The 22,882-nt window shown below is 42.1% G+C and overlaps 1 protein-coding gene across 2 annotated transcripts in view; it reads right to left on the bottom strand.

Annotated features, from left to right (window-relative positions):
* The window catches only part of prdm16 (PR domain containing 16), a 339,983-nt gene extending 317,519 nt beyond the window's left edge, over nt 1-22,464 (bottom strand). For both annotated transcript variants that reach the window (XM_074642545.1, XM_074642542.1), the window contains exon 1: nt 22,389-22,464. In XM_074642545.1, coding sequence (XP_074498646.1) covers nt 22,389-22,464 — 76 coding nt within the window. The remainder of the gene's footprint in view (nt 1-22,388) is intronic.
* Nucleotides 22,465-22,882: the final 418 nt, after the last annotated feature.

Genomic DNA, 22,882 nt, shown 5'->3' with positions numbered 1-22,882 from the left:
CATAGTTTTGCACGCTGCCATTTTTTTAAAATCTGGGTCGAGAGAATAAAAAATTGCTGCTGACGTAGCTTGGCTATTTCGAAATCACGGGTTTGTGCAGAATGTCCCGTGTCGCATTAGGGACGATTCTCTCTGACCAATCAGTGGTCTGCAGTGTTTTAACGCCACCTTCTAATATCGACTTGGAACCTCGACCGAGGTGGTTTAAAAAAAAACTACCAGGTACCATCCACAACTTTAGCTAATGAAAAAGCAAAAACGGAGCGAGTCGAGCTGAGTAGAGCAGAGCCGTGGTGTATCATGCGCTAAAACAAGCAAGGTACCAACCATCGATGCCCCTTTAACTTTGTCTGCCCCTCTCATATTCTCTCTACCTCTTTTCTGATTTATTCATCAAACCCGCCAGGTGTCCAAAGGGGATTCTACCCGAGCACAGCTATGGCTCACTTAACCATGAGATTGAGTGGAGTATGCATACACACAGAAGGTACTATTTTGATTACTTATTACTTAACCTGTAATGTATTCTGCCCCTTTTTGTCTGCATGTCCTGCTCCCCCCCACCACCACCACTGCTCTCCTCCACCCCCCCCCCCACCTAAATAAATGGAAAAATATTCACTGCCCTGGGCTACTGCTGAACTTCTCACTCTCTGCATCCAATTTGAAGCGGAGCTGCTGTGATGTCACCGGAGCGTCCAAAGAGAGAGAGAAAGAGGAAAGGGGAGGATGCCGGGAGGGAGGGAACCGGAGAGAAGAGCTGGCAACCTTCAGACCTCCAAGGTCACACTTCTTAACCCCACTGCTAAAAATCCAATAACACTTTATGAATGTTTTAGTTAGAAGTCGTTAATGCAGCCGAGCATCTGTTTCGAAAAGAATACAAATGAGGTGCTGTCTTGCTCTGCACTTTCCCAGCTTCTCACACACACACATACACACTGTGCCTCTGGGCACAACATCCTGATGTTCAGGGGGAAAGTGGCCCCTAGGACCTGGACTCCACGGTGCTAAGCCAGAACCATCTCTTTGGATTTGACTGGCCGCATATTTAAAATCACTAGTCAGGTTAAACATCTGGCCCCTTCAAATTCAAAGCTATGCAGCAACTCTGTTACAAACCAACTTGCTGGCTCGCATTACCTCTCACTGCAGTTGCAGTTCAAGAACAAAGGCTCTGCTATGTATTGACGGTTTAACAGCAAATGTTAAAATGACACAAGTTCAGACTTTTTGCCATTTGTACAAAGTGTGAGCCAGGTAGCAGAGAGTGAAAGAAACTTGGCCTCAATGTCAAGGTCAGCTGAAATATTCTTTGGTGAAATCCTCCCAGAGGTTTTAGTGGCACAAGCTTTCAGCAGAGGTCTGAGTGCTGCAGACCTCAGAGAGGATTAAGTGGTAGACCTATATTTCCAGATAGAACGGCCTCTCAAGCATGACTCAATACCAAACACTCCCCGACACACTCTGCAAGCTACGCGCTCCATCCAATAGGTAAAAATAAACTCAATACAACACTATGAGAAAGCCCGCATTAAAGGGAGGGAGCTGGTGTTTGTGTGTCCGTGTGTGTGTATCGTGCACATGAGCGTCTCTGCAGCACAAAAGTGAGTAGGAAGGCTCAGCAGTTTAAATAAGCCAACAGGGTTGTGTACTCTCCTATTTACCCGCGTGGGAGCTTGTGGTCACAGGAGAAAAGGCCACGGGGAGGAAGGGAATAGAGGTGTCGCAGTGGCCATGATGATGATGGAGTGTCTACAAATATGACTCCAAACAGGGTCATTTTGATTTGGCGGCAATACGCAAAGGCTGGCCCGTTAACTCCTGACCTTTTGAGTGTGACCTGTGGGGGAGGGGTCTATCCGCCAGGAGAGGACAGAAAGGACTGGAGAGAGAGAGAGAGAGGGGCTGTGCAGTGTCAGGCCCATTATGACCCGCTAAAAACTCGGGCCGCTCTCCAGCGAGGAGCCATCCATCATCCGGGCCTCTCTAATCAGCATGTTTGTCACTGTAACTAAACAGTGGGCTGAGCCACATCGCCACGCTATTGGCCCTGACAGGGAGAAATAAATCTGCTGCCGGCCAATGGGCTGCAGGCAGCCGAGCGTGACAGGAAAGGTGACAGACTCTTGAGGTCTCAACTAGTGCGAGATTAAGGGGAACTAGCCCAGACTCTGGGGCGGAGGAAACATTTGAACAGTTTTACTGGTCTTTAGGCAGCAGTCGGGGCTGGGGGCAGCAGTGGCGTGGGTGTTGAAAGTGAGAATGCCTTTGTCCCCCTCTCGCACAAGACAGGTCCATTTGTTCAGTTAGGAGGAACTCTGGTTCTCTTTGTAAAAGGTAACAGATAGGTGTTCTGTGCGCTTTCCCTCCATGACATCTCAGGAGTGAAAATCCTTTCTGTGGGGGTCACACAGGATTAATCCAGACACATTCTTCAGGAGAAAATACTTCTTTAAAAAAACAAGGTGGATTACAGTAGAGTGCATATGATATTACCACAAATTCATAATCACCACATCCAGAATATTTTAGACTACTGTACATGAATAAATACTGTGTCAGTGGCAACATTAAAAAGTCAAATTGGTGTGCTGTAGTTTCCTTTATTTTTATAAAATAAATACTGACAATAATATATTCTACAGATATTAGGAGGGAGGATTTCTCAGAATCCCATCTCTCTTGTTTAACTGAAACAAAGGGACCTCTGGTAATATCACTTTTGGAAAGAAGCTGATACTACTTGGTCTGTGCATATAGAGCAACCAAGTCCGTTGAGCCTGCTTACTGTTGTTTTGTTTGGTTTTGTCTGGCCCTTGCTTACATCTCAGCAGGCGGGCTGTACACAGAAGCTGAAAAAGCTGCAGTTATTTGACCACTTGGAGCAGGGTCCCATTTTCCACTCACAACGGCTAACAGCCCAAAAAAGGGGGAAAACAAAATTTCCCTGACGATGCAACGCCGTTTACTACCAGCAGCTTGAAAAAAAAAAAATTCTGGGAAATCTCAGGAAATCACAACTGGCACTGTTATTTTGAAGGTTTGATGGCTTACATCATAACATTGTACTTCTTGCTTTCTCCTCTTGGACTTGGCAACATTCTGCTTACAGGCTGAGAACACTAATGCACATCAGTCCTTTCACAGTCTGTCACTGCCTTTTGGAGTTTGCAGCAGTCCTACTCCAAAAAATACTGCACGGAGGAGGCTAACAATTCCTGAAACAAAAAGCTTGGCGATAGGGAGCTAGAGCTGCACGGCTTACGTGCATAGTGTAGTAAATATCATTTGAAAGGTTGGATTTAAATAGAAAAAAACTCCCAAAAACTGAGCTCCAGTCCAGGGTCTTAGTGACGTCAGACAAAAAAAATGTACACGACATGAGAATTGAACAAAGACACTGTCTATAAATACAGAATGATTTATGTGCAGAGCATTTATGTTTGAAGGGGAAAAAATTACTGATTTACCGAATCGTATCCTCTTTAATAATATTTTTTTATTAATCACTATACACCTATTTATTTAAACCTCAAATGCCTTAAATGTCAGATCTGACACAGCATTGTAGCACGCAAGATATTCCCTATGAAAATAATTTGGCCAATCTTGGTGAATGTATTTTTTTCCTCAGTATTATTCAACACTTACTGGACCCAGGGAAAAATCTGGCTTTATGAGACATACGTCATCTCATCAGGTATACAGTGAATAATTCTCAATCCGATCCATAATGGTCTAGTGGCAGTAGATAATCATTTAATAATAAGTGTGTTCTTTTTTAACAGCACTGGTAGTAACCCCGGATCATATTTCACACTCCGTGGGTTACAGTGGTGGGTTGCAGAGAGAGGGGGAGAACATGCATATACTCATTTCTGCAAAGTAAAATGACACTATATCAAATCAAGCATTTCCATATGTGGACTGTTGCTGCTGTTGTGGGTCTGGCAGCGCCGGGCGGGCAGGGCAACGCACCAAGAGATGGGCTGTGTGAGAGGCATTCTGTGATCTGTGGAGCCTCCTACTGAGGAAAAATAGGAACTGCTTCTCATCCCATCCTGGGCAGTCCCTAAACTAAATGTGTGTCAGATATAAAGGCAACGATTCATCTCTGGTGCTCCAGTCCACCGGCTCAAGACTTGAGGAATAATACTGAAACACTACTGATGTATCATAAAACATCATCAGCTACAGAAAATATAATTACTTTTCTGCCCAGATCCCCTGGCCTGCAGAGCAGCTGTAGCCATTGTTAATCAGGCAGTTAAACTAAGCTTGTGCAGACACAAAACTGAAGGGGGACATGGGTGCACGGGTATGAGAGGCAGACTTACTTTGAAAAGTTAATAACTTCTACTTTACCATTAGACGTGGGAATTCGGGCCATAAATCTCAAGGGCACTCCAGACTTGTCTGGAGGAAGATAATTGGCCGGTGTTCTGCAGTGTTGGCCTTTCTCCTATAAGAGGATGTGTTTTGTGTATTAGAGAGCCACATGTTGTCAACCGTTGCAGATTCGCAGCAAAGGTCAGCGTGACCCTCTTGACACAAGTCGTCTGCATGAGGCCGAAGAAAAAAAACATCCAGGAGAACATCTGTGGAGCCCCAAATTTTCCAAGATGGCAGATTTTTTTTTCTTTTCGTGGTAATAGAGACATTACCGCTTCCTCCTCCCATCTAAAAGAAATTAAATTAGCCACTTTGCCGCAGTGTGGGTCAGTGGCTTAGGCAGTGGCCTTTTACTGGAAGCTCCCCTTTGCCAAGCTTGTCTTTACAGACATAAATTAGGCCAGGAGTGCTTGGCTAAAACATGTCAGGAGCTAAACGAAGATTGAGTGATGAGGTCGAACAGGGGAGACTGAGGACCAGGAGGACTGGTGGAATGGAGAAACTCTTGTCCTTCACCCCTCCCTCACTGATCCCCCCCTCCCTCCCCACCCAAAATAAAGGAGGAGGGGACCTCCAGCTCCCGAGTACATGAGTTGGCACAAGTTAGAGCTCAGGAAGTCCAGGAGACGCCTCTGCCTGCCCTGAGAGTGAAACCTAAAACCAGTGACATAGCCAATACATGTCATATTCTTTCAGTCAGGAATGGTTTATTTTTCAAGGAATTTCAACCTAAAACCTGTTCTTCATAATTATCCTGATTTGTTTGAAAAACCAAGGTGGATAGGTCTGGCCCAATTGCCAACAAGAGACCACTGTTATGTTTGGTTGCTAAAAAAATACATGCCTTTCAGCAAGACATAATTCTTCACATTTCCCAAACAATGACAAAACGTCTTGTTCTGCAGTCGAAGCAATATACATTTATATCTTCTCAAATCTTCGCAAATCTGTTCAGAAAGACAGACTATTGGTGCATCGACATGCATGTTGCAAAGACAGCCGGAGTCACATGCATTCAGTCGGAGTGCCTACGGGTGCTTGGAGCTACTCCAGGTGCTGTTCTCCATCTAAATAACCCAAGTCATTGAAAAAGGCCAGTGGAGAGTCCGATCCAACTGCTCCCTGCTTTTGGCCGAATCTCACTACAGGACTCAAGGAGACGTTTTTATGTAAAGGAACAACAAGAGTTATACTGGGCATTCTCCCAGAGCTGTGTTGAAGCAGATTGTAGGAAACACATTTAAACTTGTGCAACTGGAGGGTTTAAATTGTCTATAAAATCTGATTCTTCTCGTTTTCAATAACAAAACAAGCGTCTTTATCTGCCAATGAACTGCTGCTTTGTCATGCTACAAATATTTACTTCCTACGGGGTAAATGGAACGGATTAGTAAAGTAATGTCAAAATGTAATTCCTCCAAACAGCTTGCCTCAAACATTATGGATGGAAGTACAGTCTTTATAACCTTCTGCATGCTTTTTCAGTTTCAAATGTTATCAGCACACATTGGCAGGGTGTAATACATACCTAGATGACAGCAAGGCAGGAAATAATCTTACTATACATTCATATAATTCCGTACATTTTTATGTTATTCAGTGTCTGGTTCAGGTTCAGGACAACTTGCAGTGTCTGTATCTTCTTTTCTAATTAAATAATTGGATTTTTGCTATTTCAATCACAACAAGATAAAGCAAAATTATATATAAAAAAAAATATTTGGAAATGAAAACAAATGTTAATATTAATATAATATTACCCAGACTATATTTGTGAACATCTATTAGTTGTTACTAAGCTGCTTCATGCTTCAACATTTTCATTTTCACATAATTTAGGTTATATTAACTGGATTAAACTAGAGATGTGTTTACAATTTACTTATGTAAACACTCGGTGTGTTCCAATCCACGTACTTCTGTACTTACACTTACTATTTTGAGTGCATAAGTGCGTTCACACTGGGAAGTACGGCAAAATGCAGTGCACTCAAAGTACCCGGATGTTGTACTCAAAACGGTTAGATCGTTGAGTGTGGAGCGCTGGACACTTTCCACGCTCAACTGTCGCCATCTTGGCTACGTAGCAGAAGGGGCGGAGCCACGACCTCTATTCAGAATAAAACAATACAATACGTAAACATACCGGTGCATTTTCAGCCAACAGGAGGACACATCGTCGGCGTAGGCGACGACGTTGGAAACGTAATTTCCACTCTGCTTTCATTTTTTTTCAGAAGATATTTTGGCGGGTAGCGAGCCGCGGTCAAATGTTGCAATCATCATTTCCGGTCAGTGCACCGCAGAGTATTTGATTTGAGACGACCCTACCCCGCTGAAATTTACGCACTACTCAATTGAGTACAGAGTGCACAAAGTGCACTACATTGAAGTGTACTTCTGGAAGTACGTGGATTGGAACACACTCTAACTCTTTGATAAGGTGCGACTAGCACTGTGGTCATTAAGGTGGTGATTCAAATGTTATCTTAAAGGACCAGTGTGTAGGATTTAGTAGCATCTAGCGTGTCGGAGAACTACGGTGGCCTTCCCAACTCGTCACATACCTGCGCTTTGTCACGCCCCTTGGTGTCACTTTAGGTTTAAGCAACAAAACCACTATAGTTAGGTTTAGGAAAGAACTACATGGTTGGGCTTAAAACTACTACGTTTGTACAGTGAAAATGACACTGACCGTTGTGAACACGGGACATGAACGAACAGCTGATTGTAACGTGACGTACGGGACACAAACAGCGGTTTCCTGGATGAAAGCCTTGTGTTTGTTGGACCCATCCACCTCCCGTCCCACCTGTCTCCATGTATGTCTCTTTCACTCTTTAAACTACGCCACTACTCCGGGAGCACCTTCTCGGAGCGTGTGGGTTTACATTACAGTTAATGTAACGCCCGGTGCATTTCATACCAGCACCAGAGTGTGCCATGTGCGGCGGCATCGAACGTCGACGGCCGTGACAAAGCCTCGGTATGTGACGCCCTGAGAACGGGAACAGGCTGGTGCAACATCGTGAAGAAGACCCGCTCCCTATGTAGATATGAACGGCTCATTCTAAGATAACGAAAACACAACAATTGTTAGATTCAGGTGATTATACACTAATGAAAACATAGTGTTGAATATCATATTATATTTCTGTCAATAAATCCCCCTAAATCCTGCACACTGGTCCTTTAAGAAATAAGAATAATTGCATCCACCTACCATGCACCTTAGACCACAAGCTCATTATCATTAAAAATCAAAGAATCTAAATTAACATGAAGAATGTAAAAAATCACAACAAGTATAAAAAATAACATTAATCCTAGCCTATCATTGTTTATAGTCGGTGAAAAAAATGACGCCTGTGCCTTTAAAAGTTCTCGTTCCACTATTAACACCAAGTTGGTGAGGCTTGGCGTAGAGCGGGTGGGGGCTGGAGGGGCTCCGCTCTTCTGTTTAAAAAACCCTGAGGTATTAGGGTGGACTAATCTTTAAAAGGTTAATTTATTCATAGAGATTTTGACAGAGATGTATGGCCGAACCAACATCTCAGGCACCTCTTCCCAGAGGGAGACGACTTGTGCAGAGAACAGAGAGGGAGAGGAGGGAGAGGAGGGAGGAGGAGGAGGAGGGGGAGTTAGGCAGAAAGATGGAGTGTACAAGAGAGACAGAGTGGGAAGTCAACATGCTATAAACACAAACACATAATTACTTTATAGGGGCTGACAATGACTCTGGCCTTTAACCCAGTACACTTAGAGCTCTCCAGTTTGTCCTTTTAGCTCAGGAAGAGAAATGTAAACTCAGTGTAATCTATACTCTGCCCATAATGTTTAAATAATACAAATAGACCACATGTGTTTGGATGGTGTGAGAATTTAGTTCTTCGCAGATCGTCTCTAATGGCAGTTTAATATTTACAGAACAACAGGACAAAGGGATTTAGGTGCGGCTGTGCCAAACTCTGAATTTTCCAATGATTATTTCCAATGATTCAACGAATCCCTTTGTGTGCGGAGGGGGTGGGGTGGATGGCCAACATTGACTGGATTGTTTTTCAAAGCAAGACTTTTTCAAGAATGTTTCCCCATTTTTCTACATGCACTGAATGAAACACAGAGGAGACCCATCCACATCCCGGTTCTCAACCGCGGTGCCACACGACAACAACAAAAATGACAAAATAGAAGAAGACATGCTGTGTACTGTGATTTTCATACTGTCCCAACATAAACAGAAATCAAAGCCTTAAAGGCAGGGGAAGTGCAGGTAAAAGGTTCATTGACCTATCAGTGTTAATATTAATATTGATCGGTATTCAGTGACGGTTCCTGGGTGGGTCCAACTGGAGCCGGAGACCCCGTGACAACAAACCTGGACTGACTGTCAGAACTTCTCCCAGAGGTCAACGGATTGTTATCTTGATAAAATAAAACTTTGTCAAGCAATAGTTGTATTTTGAAATGAGCTCCTCTTTGGACTTCTTCTACCACTCTTATTACAATCCAACTACCAACTGCAGAAGCAATCCTGTCGTCCTTTGAATAAAAAAATACTGTAAAGCAATCAGCTGAAGCCACCGTCATCGTCACCGTGAAACTGAATGACAAAGGACTCAAAACATGAGTGGAGGCCAGCAACACTCTGGCCCTGCGTCAAAACAATGATGCAAATTATTAACATTATTCTAATGAAACCACTATAAACAGTGTTACTGTACTAATGATTAGCTGCTGTGCTTTTGTAAACTATTTAGCTAGAAGGGATGGAGATGTGGAGATCCAGAGTTTTTGGTGAAAGCCAACTGCACAAATGTACCATTGCAATTTTTGTTCCCCTTGTGGCAAATACAAGTAACAGAAATATTGCCCATCTCTGATTGCCACCAAGCCCCCAGGATGAGACTTTTTCCCACAGACTTACATTGGGAAAGAGACGTCTGTAACTCACTCACTAGTAATAGCCAAATCCAGAGTTATTTCCCTTCCTCCGTTCATGTGAATGAGCCCGAGGCCGAAGCGAGGGCTCGGAGGCGGAGTTAAAGGAAGCGATACTGCGCCTGCTCTACGGGGCCCAATGGATGCGTAAGATCGCCGGATGATCCGCGTACTTTATCACTCGGAAGTCGAGCCATCTCGGCTTCAAGCCCCACCGAGCAACTCGCAAAGGAATGAACGGGAGCCCGCCTCCAACGCTGTATCCAGTTCTCTTTAAACATCCAATATGAAATAATTACTGTCACTAGGGTTGACAAAGGCCATTTTGAATTATCTGGATTTCAGGATTTTTGCTTCAGATTATTCATTAAGACTTTTTATACGTCAAAGAGGATATCATTAGGGGTACGATACAAGTAAAATAGTTTTTCTTGCAATTTACACAAACCCATTAAACGCATGTACACACATATGGGGCCCATCAATGCTTGAAATACATTTTGCATTTGTTGGTAGTCAGATTGATTAATGATTGGCAGAATGTCTGGGTACTTTCCTTGCTTTAAGTTTAGGCGCAGCTGCGTAATGAGTAGTTAGCATTAATAAGTTAACATGTCAAGGACTACTGTGTTTTGTATGCCAGGTATAAATGGGATGTGTTTTTAGAAAAGACCAGACTTGTAAAACTTTTGATATTCAGATTTGATCGTGTATTGTTCCGTGAAAAATGAGAGAAGGAATTTTACAAACGGCCATTTAGTGATTCGATAAAATTTAAGGGGGCAGTCTTAGATTCAAGTTACTAAAAATCTTTTTAATTTAAAGCAGTGACTCCATTTAATATTGGTGGTTAAATATCCAACCCTCTTAATGTAGCAGCACTTCGTCAGGCATAATGAGAGTTTATGACCTTTGGAAAATGATATACAAATATCCAAAAGAGTCGGCTTTTAAAGTAGTCAGGAGCAGACTGCAGGAAAGAAACTGCATGCATATAAACCCTTCAGTTTGAGTTAAATGATGCTGAAAGCATAACATAGAGATTTTGGACTGTCAGTCTTTTACGGTGAGGGCTTTTCTCTAAAACATTTAGGGACTGTGAAAATAAACAGCAAATTCTAAACAATCAGGGCTTTTTGGACGGCCGTGCCAACAAAAACCTAAACACAGGAGGGGCTGATGTGGCATTTCATACAAAAGGCCAGCGCTCTGGATCGGCAACACGGGGAATGAAGCGATGCCTTGTAAGACTCCATTTACAACATCTGTGGGGGTTTCAGACTCATCAGCTAAATTTAGAGAGCTCATAATATCTGATTTCAAATGCATTTCTGCTTATGTACGTCGATATAGTTGTTGACAACATTTAGCTTTGTCATTTTATTAGCCAAGTCTCGAAGAAAATCTCAGTTAAAGGGACTATTTGTAACTTTCAGAAATGCTTCTCAACAGCGACATCTGTGGGCGTTAAGTCAACGAAAGTCAGCGTCGGGCTCGCGCTTGCTCGCTCTAAATATACCTGAACGAGCATCGCTCAAAACAGTGAGGAGACACACGTCAGCTAAAAGCACAATATCACTCTATATTTCAGCTGCTTGGCAGTAATGTTAGCTGACCAGATGGAGGTCTCTCCATGAACATGATTTAGATCTGATACTAGTGTTGGCTTTTCCTGCCTCAGTGCAGACTGATGCAGCGGGGCTCTGCAGCGTGTCTCCCTGTTCTCTCCGCCCACAGCCGGAGAGAACAGGGAGACACCGGCACCCGGTCGGTAACGAGACAACAACGTAACTCCCTGCAGAGTCACTTCACAAAACACGGGAAACCTCTGTTGGTCTGGAGGAGCTGCAGCATTTATTTCTGCACAAACGTCCCCTGTGCATTCACTAGATATTCTCAGAGCTAAACTAACTCTTCTGCAGTGTGGAGTGAGCGCACGTTCACGTTCAGAGGTGGAGCGAGCTGAGCGAGAACGCGCGCGCTGTCTGAGTGAAGGCGAGCAGGCAGAGGAGCAGAGGAGCAGAGGCAGCGGCTACACGCAAATGCGCATATGCGAGCGCGCATGTGTCCCGACCCTGTACATTTATACGCTTAAAAAGTTACAAACAGTCCCTTTAAATAAAACCTGAAGAAAATGGAAACCAAAAACAATTTCCCTCGTCGGATATCTCAGAAAAACACCTCATCAGAAAAACACCTGATGTATTTCTGCACGTCACTCACCATTCATTGAGACATCATTTATACTGCGAGGGGTTTTTCTGCATCACAGCACGCGGTCACATTTTTTTGCTTTCCTGTTCTCTACTTGAATTATCTTGTTTTGTGAATTGCTAAATCGTTCCGACTGACTTAGATACTTAACGTTTCAGACGGTTATCACGACTCGTTTATTTCACATTTTCCATGTACTGCATGACCTTTTTAATTTGACCTCCTCAGTTTGGTAATGCATTGTGAAACTACCTAAATACAGAAAATGGCCTGTGTTCTGTTTGTCCGACAGTCAGCAGGGGAACTAGGCAAACCACAGACAGACATGGTATGTACATTTGTACAGTTGTCAACCCACTACTACTACTAATACTACTACTACTGATGTATGACAGCAATGATGTTAAGAGGGCCAGCTCATGGTCATCAGGCAGACATATTATGGCTGCAGAACACACTGGGGTTAAACCTTCAGTGTGCGCAGTGGGCAGCCGGCCCAATGGTTGTCACATACACGAGTGTCACGGCTGAAAAGTTCCAGCTCCCGAGACGAGTTACATCTGTGCTGTCTTACGCGTTCAGACTAGAACGGACGTGATAAGACTGGCATGGAAAACCTGGTCCAGTGTGAATGTGCCATCCCTGATTATGGCTGATAACACCGTGACACATAGTAAGGACATTGAGAGCTGTTACGATTTAGCAGTTCCTTAAGTATGTGCACAAGTCTCATCTAATTGATTTAAGTCACACTGTGTTAGGAGCCATTTCTGTTGTACAAAAAAACATGTTTCACAACAGCTGTGTATATGAGGTCAGTTATTTTTGTGTGTGTATGCATTGAAACAAATGCATGTTTCACTCATAGAAATAGAACAGGAGTAGAACTGACATTGAACTGTTTTCCGTGGTCATTTGACTAGTAGCCTACAAAAGAAAATGGCGATTGTTGTTAGTTGTTATGATGACAACACGTCAGTGGGGCCGAAAACGTTCGGTCACAGCTCGCCCAGACAGATAGGTGACTATTTAGATATGTAGCTTGTTCTTCTCCAGAGTGGTGGGGATTGATACGGAGTAGGGATGGGTCATCATTTTAGATTTTTCGAATAGTCGTTAAATTATAAAATCTTGATTAGTTTATGCGACTATTCGTCACGTCTTAAAAATATATATTTCCCTTGTATTAATTGTCGCAGGCATGCCCGGTAGTAACGTTGCTACCGGGCACATCCCTAATACGGAGGGACTGTTAGACCCAGCACTGTTCAACTAATTTTCTGTAACCACCGTAGCATTAAAGCTGGTGGTGTTGTGGAAGGTATACGCAGGTATACGGGGTATACCCACCTCTGTTTCTGGCGGTTTACAGTATACCCATCTATCAGCTAAATTAGGGATGTTCATAATTAACCGTTCAACCGTTAACCGACATTAAGCATTTTAACCGATTAACGCTATCGGTTAAAACGGTTAAGAGAAATATTTATAATTAATTAAAAAGCTGAGCGGTTCGTTACTTTAAGGAGAAAAGCTGGTCAACCTTAAGAGACGGAGCTGGAGTTGCAGGATACAGGAAGTCGGCTCCGGTCTCTCCGGCTCGCTCGGGGCTCGCTGGAGCGGAGCAGAGGAGTTGTAGTTTCGTAGCATTTATTCAGCGACAAATGAACCGTACACACACTGCTACACCTACGATCAGAGCTATAACGCCACCAACAACCTCACACTCACCGCCAACACACACACGGACACTCGTTAAAGTTACGTCACTCTGACAGACTGTACGTGTGTGGCGGCGGCGGCGTACAAGAAGCCTCCGGCAATGCTACAGCTGCTAACGTAGAACAAATACACCCACTGTTTATCAGGCAATCGCTATCGTTACGCCGGGCAGACACACAGCGGATGCGAGGCACAAATTGTGTCGGTTAACGGTTAATAATCGGTTAACGAGGGTCGGTTATCGGTTAAGAAACTTTTTCAAAAAGCTAAATATAAATAAAAACCATTGACTAGCCAGCTGTCCGCTAGTTAGCTATCTTGCTAATCCACCATGATTTAATGCTACACTGGTTACAGAAAACGAGCCGAACAAGGCTGCCACTCATACGCTGTGACAACGCTATTTGGATGAAGCATTCCAGTCGTTACATTCTTGTAATTTATGTGACTTACTACTCCATGCTCGTTCTCTTGCCGCAAGTCGGCTTAGTTTATACGAAAATAAGCTCACTACAACGGTACACATAAAACTGTCCGCCGCTCTGACCATCCTGCTACGTTGATTTGAATGGGAATGTTCGTTCTACTCCTACTCTATTTCTATGGTTTCACCTCTTTGACCCCTATGACTGAAGCACCCAGGAGATTGACCAAAAGGCTGTTGATGTGCCCTTGAGCACGGCACTTAACCCACAATTAACCCAATGGAGCTGTGCTCAGCGGCCACAGCAGAAGAAGACGTGTGTATTTGAGGGCAAAGCATCACTGGAAAGAGAAAGCAAGCTTAGTCTACTCCCCCTAAACAGAATAAATAAATAAATGCGCTGGTAGTGATGCTGTCATTACGTGTTAGCCCTTATGGCATTGGATCTGCTGCACTGCGACACACAGACATGACACGGAGAGACCAGACTTTGGCACTGACATGCAGAAAGAGGAGGAGGTGGGAACATGACCCTAACTTCTCTTTCACCTTTCCTCCCTCCTTCGCCCAGACGTTTTGGGCCATGCTTGTCTCTTACCCTCCCTGTCTCCCCAGTACCCTTGCTCTGGGCGCATCTAATTGAAAGCGATCTCGGGGCTGAGAGAGTTCCGTTTCTTCTCTAATCCCTCCACTGGGGGAGGCTCACATGGTCTCAATTACCCCCACCCCACCCCAGAACACTGGGTCCCCTCTCTCTGCTCTCTCTCTATCCGTCTCACCGGCCTGCTCCTCTGCCAATGCACCGGCCCGGGCCCTTTTTCAGCAGTTTATGTTATTAAGCACACACTGCCGAGTTCCTGTCCTTCACAGGGGCCTGGAGATGTTATCTCCCCTGCCGCTGTATACAGTTACCTCCAAAATATTCCATAAATTAGATTGGGATTGGCAATTCGGAATAGAGAGGTAGAGGCCGAGGTGGTCAGGGATTGGCTGGGGATGGGAGGGTGTGGGGGCGGCGGTGGGGGCGAGGATCAGGGAAGTGCGGTGTAAGTAATAGCATAGGAGGATCTCCTTGTGTTTATACTGGATGGAGAACCACTGGGAGGTATGTCACTGGCAAAGTGAAGGTGAACAGAGGAGAAGTGGAGGGTGCTTAAGGGCTTTGGGATAAGGAGGAGAGGAGACCCAAATCCAGTTCCTATTTGGATAGAGATTCTTTTGGAGGTGGAGTTGATGAACATCTAGTCTGAAAAGAGTTAGACTGGGCATTTATTGGGCTGGGGGTGGGGGGTGGGGGGCGGGGGGGTTGTGTGCGGTGATACGCATGCATCCCCTTCCTGTAATTAAACAAGGCTGTATTTGGACAAGTGACTTTTCTAGCCATGAACAGCTCTGTCAATCCCCAGAGCATGGAGAAAGGTCCTGAGCCAGGACATCCATGGCCAATTAGATTAGGAGGAACCTGTGAGGTCTGCAAACAATGGGCTCTCAGAGGATCTGCAATAACACAAACATGGCCTCTGACACACAGCTCCAGCACTTCAAAAGAAACCATTACCGGTCTTAGCTGAAGCAGTTTAAGACACATATTAACAGTCACAAATGCATTTTACTGGTCCCCTAACTGGAAAAGTTCAAGGCTGTTTTGACACCAAAAATGTAGGGCTGGGACGATACACCCATCTCCTTTTTCAATACTATCACCATACTTGGGTGGCGATTCGATACAGATTGTGATTTTTAAGTATTGCGATTCGATATTGTGATTTATTGCGATTTTATTGTTAACTTTTTTAACATACACTTCTAGAGACTTTTAATTTGAAAAATATCTAAATTGATCCAGTACATTTTTTTTTGATTTTCAGCATGTATGTAGTCAGAGATGTCCTGAAGTCAAATATATCAGGATCATTATCTGGCATTATTTCTTAAATTTTTTTCCAGCAACCTAAAAATCAAAGAATAAAGATATTTCCCTCACTAATTAGTGGTATTTCTTTATTTAATTTATAAGGGACATGTAATGTTTTATACTTCTGGTGAATATAATCCAATCAATCTTATTTCCATATATATTTTTTGTATATACAGTTCCCTTTGTTAACAGCTTATTTTGAAAACCGGATGTAGTCACACGTGTCTACTTCCGCTAACTTCTCCAAGTCCGTCTCTAGCTCTCCCGTTAGCTCCGTTCTCTTTATACATCCATGGTCAGCTCCATCGGGGCCGTTTGAATGCATTTAACATAAATGTCAGTATATGGGTGCTCTACAGTCGTAGCGTCGGCTACGGAGATGAGAGCGACGGCCGGCTCGACCGCACGTTACCACCATACCATAACGTTTCCTGTCAGAGTTAGCATGCAGCTTTAGCCGTGATGTCTAGCTCTGCTTTTCCTGTCAATGTGTGAAACCCAAAGTGTTTCCATCCTTTACTGGATGTGTAGTGTTTACCACGCTGGATTTAACATGTGAGGGTGCAGGTCGTATCCACGCTGACCCTCCAACGTTTTCTATTTTCTCATTTCAGCTAACTGTGGTTTGTTTCAGTTGAAGGATACAGAACGGATATGACGTCACGTTACTCAGACTACAACAATAAAAGTGGTAACTTCCTTCTACCTCTGCATAGACTCAAATGAAGCAAATATATAGATTCTGGCATTAAAAAAATATATTTCAAAATCACAAAAAAAAGAAAAAATCATGATACTTATGTGAATCGATTTTTTTTCCCCGTCCTACTAAACAGCTTGTCTTATAGACTGAATTCATAGTTATTGGTTGGTTATTAGCCATTAAACTACACACACAGCTGTGTAAGTAACATCTGTATTTCAGCTTCTATCCACCTCATGGCCTCCATCTAACGCAAACAAGACACCGTCACAGCAACCCCAAACAATACCAAAAGAAAAAACCTCACAGACAAACATCATGAAGTAACTTCTATTGATTATAGCCGTGCAATTCCCTGATCTGAGCTGAGAAGAAGTCGTGTAGGTTAGAGGGAGAGATGGAGAGAAACTAAATGAGACATTGTTTGCTCCTTGTTTAAGTGTGCAGGCATTCAGCTAAGCCAAGTAAAGAAGGAAGAGGGAAATGGGGGCACTGGGTCTGGGTCAAGGGTTCAGTCTTAACCTTGGGGGCTGACTGATCTAAATTCTGTTACCGGCTTGACTCCACGCATGGCTAATGTGGCACACTGTCCCTTTAATTAGGGCTGACCTCCTAGGGAGGCAGCAGTAGTTTAAAGCATTTCAACATAGAGCACCTAATGATCTGAGAAGGGTGGGGAATCAATTGAAAATGAACTCCTACCAACTTGTTAATTACCACAGTGTGCATTCAGTAAGAGCTCTGTGAGGTGATTGTAAAACTTTATTGGACTGGGAGAAGAATGGAAACAACAGAAGTGAATCAGCAGCTCAAGCCTGCACATCAGTTTTATGAAGGAAAACACCACAACTGACAAGTTCTCCAATAATTTAAGCAGCCACCATTAAGTAAACCCAGTAGCTCTGGTAACAGTTATCCACTGACGTTATTGAGGGAATAAAATAAAAGCCTAAAGATGCAAAGAGGCTTTGGAAAAACGTTTCGGGAGTTTTGGAATAGGGCAGCACAATTATTAAAAATTTTAAATTGCAAAATGACCTCCTGCAATTTTCAAATTGCAGAAGGCGCAATAATTGTTAAAAGGTAAAATGTGTGTCAAAATACCATTTTAAACTAGAAAATGCATTTCCTGCTGAAAATGCGTGGGAATGCTGACAGCTGAAATTTATTGCAAAGCATTGCTGAAAATGCAGAAATGTGAAATGACTTGCTTAAAAATGTTAAAGCTCAAATGCATTGCACTGCCCTTCTGAAAACCCTAGAAGATGAAATAAAAAGCTTCATATTTTAAAAAGTATAAATAGTTGAAACAAGAAAAGTCATAGCACTGATGTCCTTAAAGGGCTGAATACTTTGATAGTTGAACGGTTTCTGTAGCTGAAAGTATGCAGGACTAGTTAAACTGCAAAAAACGTACGGAAGAAATAGTTGAAGTTGAATAAACCTTGGAAGAACAATACTGGGAATGCTGAATCAGCATTCCCACAATTAAATATCTTGGTGCTGCAGAGATGTCCAGCCCTACACATCATATTCTACAGACTTAAGAAAACATCTTTGTTTGGTACAGATCCCTGCAAAAATCACACCATAATCAATTTAATATGTTTATCAATTAAAATGAGAATAATAATGTAAAAAAACATCAGTCCCTCTTATATCGCAAATCATATTGCAATTGCATATTTTTTTAAAAATCGTTCAGCCCTATTTTGGAAAGATTATTTTTTTTAATCAAATGTAAATACTATTACTGTCAAATATAAATATCATAATGCTGTATGCACTGCATATACTATCATATCCACCTATCTCATAAAGCAACCTCTTACATTAATCATCCCATATTTAATATATATATTTTAATAATATATATAATTATATTTATCTAATTTTATTGTGTTGTTTTTTCTATATTAGATACTTTTTACATAAATCTATATTTGTACGTAGTAGTCAAATGTTTATATTAATCAAATGCTTACCATATTCAGTTATGTTGTCCTTGTTTTTAGCTGGATGTCTATTTCTGTGTATATTTAGTGGGAGCAACGAAAAAAACGTTTGCCTTTTTCCCCCTTTGCTTGAAACTACCATCAACAACTTTACTGTCGTTGCAGAGGAACTGTATAAAACTACCTAAACTCTCTACCTGCTCACTTGATCTCGTTCCAGCCACTTGGGATTTACATCCACAATCTGAAATTGGTAGTAAAGACTGTATACTTCTGCAATATGCATGAAAAGAGCTATATAATATATATGTATATATATTTTAGTAAACCAAATTAAATCAAAAGAAAACAAAATTCCAGCGCACACAAGGATACTGGCATATACACTATTTTATTGACAAATTACATTAAAAACAATAAAGAGCAAACTATAAATGAAATAAAATCATGTCTATGCCAGTACCCTGGTGCGCACTGGAATTTTGATTTATTTTAGTTTACTGTGGTTTAGCCTGCACTAGCTGCACCCTGGAGAGAAGCATTACTGGAGAGAATACAATCTTCAGTTTTTGTATATATTTTAATTTGATTTAGAATTAACCCTTCTGGCTATAGTGTAAGGGTTAATCCTGAAATATTAAATTCACTTAAAGAGACTTAATATGGCATGCTGTCAAGTTAAGTCAAGTGCTTTTGCCCACAAACTCTGATAACATTTTGCTAGAATTTTGTCTGGCTCAATAACGTGTCCATGATTCAGTTATTCCAATGCTGATTGGCTGTTATGTTTGGCATGTTCTTTAAGTGTCTGTGAGCCACGGCAAGGAGACATATTTTAACATCTACATGTGCAATACTGGTAGATAATCAAAAGGTAAGTAATGTGTAAGTTAATATCTTTAAACATCAAAATATTCAGCAGCAAATGACATGTTCAGTTGTACTTCAAATGTGTCAAACCAAACTTTTGTTTTCATCCCTCAAACACCCATCTGCATCATCCCACAGCATTTCTGTCAGGGACAATCTGTTTTCCATTTCAGTTTCCCGATACATATAAAATGCACAATGTTGAGGGTGTTGCATTGGAGTCAAAAAGGAGCCCCTGAGCCCCTGATGATAGGGCACCAAACTCCTGATGTGGAGCTGCAGAGGCTGCCTGTGTTTGTCTGTCCTCCACTCTGGAACATGTGGTTTTGGTTACAGAACGTTTTACTGCTCAACAATGTTTCTGCCTTGGAGCTCGGCACACTGCATAAAGACTACTTTGTCCCCTGATGCCCACACGGGAAGAGTCTGCCTCATTGTACACACACGCACACACAGGGTGATGATGACATCAGCGAGGCCACTGAGCCCATGTCGATAAAGGTACTATTTTCCACTTTAGTGGTGCACTGCCCCACTGTACTCCTTGTTAAACAGCACAACTAAAAGTCAAAACCAATATTTTCAATACCGGCCGTTTCCACTGTGCTGATATTAAAGTTTGACTTACTACCTGCCTGTATGTCCGCTATCCACTGCAGCACCAGTGCATACTACAACGCTACATAGCACTACCAAAGTCCAGGCAATATGACAGACGGATCATAGAATAAAAGCAAAAACAGACGTGCCGCCATGCCATGTGCTGAAACTAATAAAGATCAGACAAACTGAGCAGTGCATTTAATAAAATAACAATGAAACAAGAACTCAGAAAAAGGAGAATTACTCATGAAAGCAAATAAAGCTTCAATATCGAACAGTAAATTACTGAATTGTAACAACGGAAAAGTGTGCAAAGTCAAAGAGGTGACAAGTGAATGCATTTAATGTCACTGACACAAGATCACACCTCTTTTCATTCACAGTGGTCTTTTACAACAAGAAAATGTGATTGTGATCTCATGGCCCTATTTGGAGGAGGTGATTAGCACACCCAGGAGTGCAAAGTGAAAGGCTATGGGCAAGTGGGAGGATGTCTGGCATGAAGTCACTGCGGTTGTCACTTGGCACACTTAAAATCATGTTCTTCAGAACCGAAGTGGTGCTAAACACTGGTCATATGCATCGACAGAGCTGGTGCAGCGGGGCCATTTAACAGCTTCTGCCCTATATCTAAACTCCATGCTGTGCTATATTTAAACTCCATTTCCCAGCAGCAAACCCAGCCCGGCCAACAAGCTCTGACTAATACTGGGTCGAGAAGCACTTATTAAATGAAACTGCATTTCTTTTTACATTGCTGAACTTAGATATCACCTGTCACTTTATTTAGAAACTGATATTAAACCAAAAACTGACAGATTAATTCATATGCATTTTTTGAAAGCGTAGTTATAAAGACTGCAGCCAATGCAAGATGAAATGACTGCATCAGACTCAACTGTGCTTGAACTTGAAAAGGACCCTCGCAGTTCATCACAGCGTCCATCTAACACCCAAAACATTTCGCCCACACCCCGAGGCCAACAACCTGCGTAGCATTTGGTATAGCCTCCTAACCCCGGACATGGTAACAGATGGGCGAGGGTCAAAGCCGAGTCAGAGAGAGACATCCAGGAATTCTACAGAGTGCCAAAAACATCTCATCGCAGCACAGGAGAGGCTGAAAGGTTACATTTGTTCGACATTACTGCTGGTTGGGTTCAGTGCAACGGACTGGAAACCTCACACCTGCTGGTGTCCGAGGCTCAGGCAGACGCTGGCTGTTTCACGTCGAAGTAAATCTGTTCAACAACAACAAGGACGATTTTTGTTTTTCTGTAGAATAAAGCTATTTTCTAAAATCCATTTTCATGTACGCACTAACAGCATCACATGCCCACACACACACACACACTGCATCCAACTGGGGTGAATCAGATATTAATGTCATGAAAAAGGAGCTGTTCCGGTGTCCATATATGGTTATTCATCAATATAAATATGAAAGTAGACCACAGTGACAGCAACAAAAATGTGGGAAGTGTTACAGTATGTCAGCAGTACAACCAGTGCCGAGTAGGGATGTCAGGAGAACCGATACTTCAATAACAAGTCAATGCCGAAATTTTGAAAACGTCATGGTACTTCTTTTTCTACAGTACCGTCAGGTAGCGTCAGGGCTTGAGACTAACGCCGTCCTGTTGACCAGGGGACGCAGAAAACTCACTATAAATGCGTCAAGGGGACGCACTCTATTTATTCCCTGATAATGCTTCATTGTAACGAGGGGGTACCATAGAATTTCATTATGATGCGTTCAGGCTCTGTTCAGTAAAAATGAGTATTTGACGAAGGTAAATTCTAATGTTATCATGATGTGTTCAAATTTTATCTTTTAAAATGTCGTTTTTGGTGAGAAACTTCAGTTGTTTTGAAGGAGATATTTTCACAGCAATATAAAATAGATAATAGAGAGGGAATTATGACCTGTTTAACTTCCAAACAAAAAACACTATGCAAACATTAATAAAAGGAGTGGATGTTGAAGTACATGGGATTTATTGTTTTACTTTTGTTTTTTACTGTGGTATCGAATTGGTATCGAGAACCGTGAAATTTCACTAGTATTGGCATCGACTACTAGATTTCTGGTATTGTGACATCCCCCTAGTACCAAGGATTAACTTCAGAGTTTTTAAATCTGGCCCTAGTAAACAAATACAAATCACATCACAGCTCATTTTAGTTAAAAAGACGTAACTCCAGTTCTATAATAAATATTCTCCATCATTCACCTGCTAGCTGAAGACCCACTGTAACATACGATGTGTGTGGTTTATTGTCTGTGTTTTAGCTTTACCTCATAATAAGTAATCCTTATTACTGAAAGGGATTTCTTCATTAATGACATGATGGTTGTTGGTTAAAATAATGCATTTAAAAATGTGTTAATCTAGACATTATCATTTTAAGCAATACGCAGTGGTTTACAATATACAGTATAAAAAGATGAATCAATGTGTTATGTGCCGTTGTGGTCCAATTTCTGCTTAGTCTAACACACAGTTCAAGTACAAGTACCTCTTATTTGGACATTGGAAGGGTAAAGCAGCCTTTTCACTGTGAAACTGCTCCTGAACAGTAATCTGTCGCCATCATGTGGCAAAAGAAAACAGTTTTCAGACACACTGCTGTTGAACTCACCACTGAAGCTCTGCCATTCCTCAGTAAACGGAGGAGGACTCGTTTCAGGTGCCAAGGTGTCACGATTGATTTTCATCATCCTATGGAAAGAGACATGCAAATATTTACTGAGGAATATCCTATGTAGAATAAATTATATGCAGTTTATCCTCTGTGAAACGTCAACAACAAGCGAATCAAAGTTTTACCTGTCTTGCAAAAATCCACTGGAATCCACTCAGACGTGATTCTTCATTAAATCCCACTTAGGGTAACCTGAAAAATGCATAAAACCAACTGATGACCTTTATTCTGAAGCTCATATTATCTATCACAGATTGATGGTTAATAAAAAAAAAGAAAATAGCTTTCTGTGATCAGCGTTAATGACATTTCCTTTAAGTAAAAATAAAATCATCTGATTATAAAAGCATCTTTCTGGCAGTGTTTATTAATTCATTATTTGAGGTTATAATGAATTATTTCACAGTCAAAATCCTTTTACATTACGCATT

The sequence above is a fragment of the Sebastes fasciatus genome, chromosome 8 (assembly GCF_043250625.1).
Source record: "Sebastes fasciatus isolate fSebFas1 chromosome 8, fSebFas1.pri, whole genome shotgun sequence".
Lineage (NCBI taxonomy): Eukaryota > Metazoa > Chordata > Actinopteri > Perciformes > Sebastidae > Sebastes > Sebastes fasciatus.
This window is presented reverse-complemented; position numbering and strand designations above follow the sequence as displayed.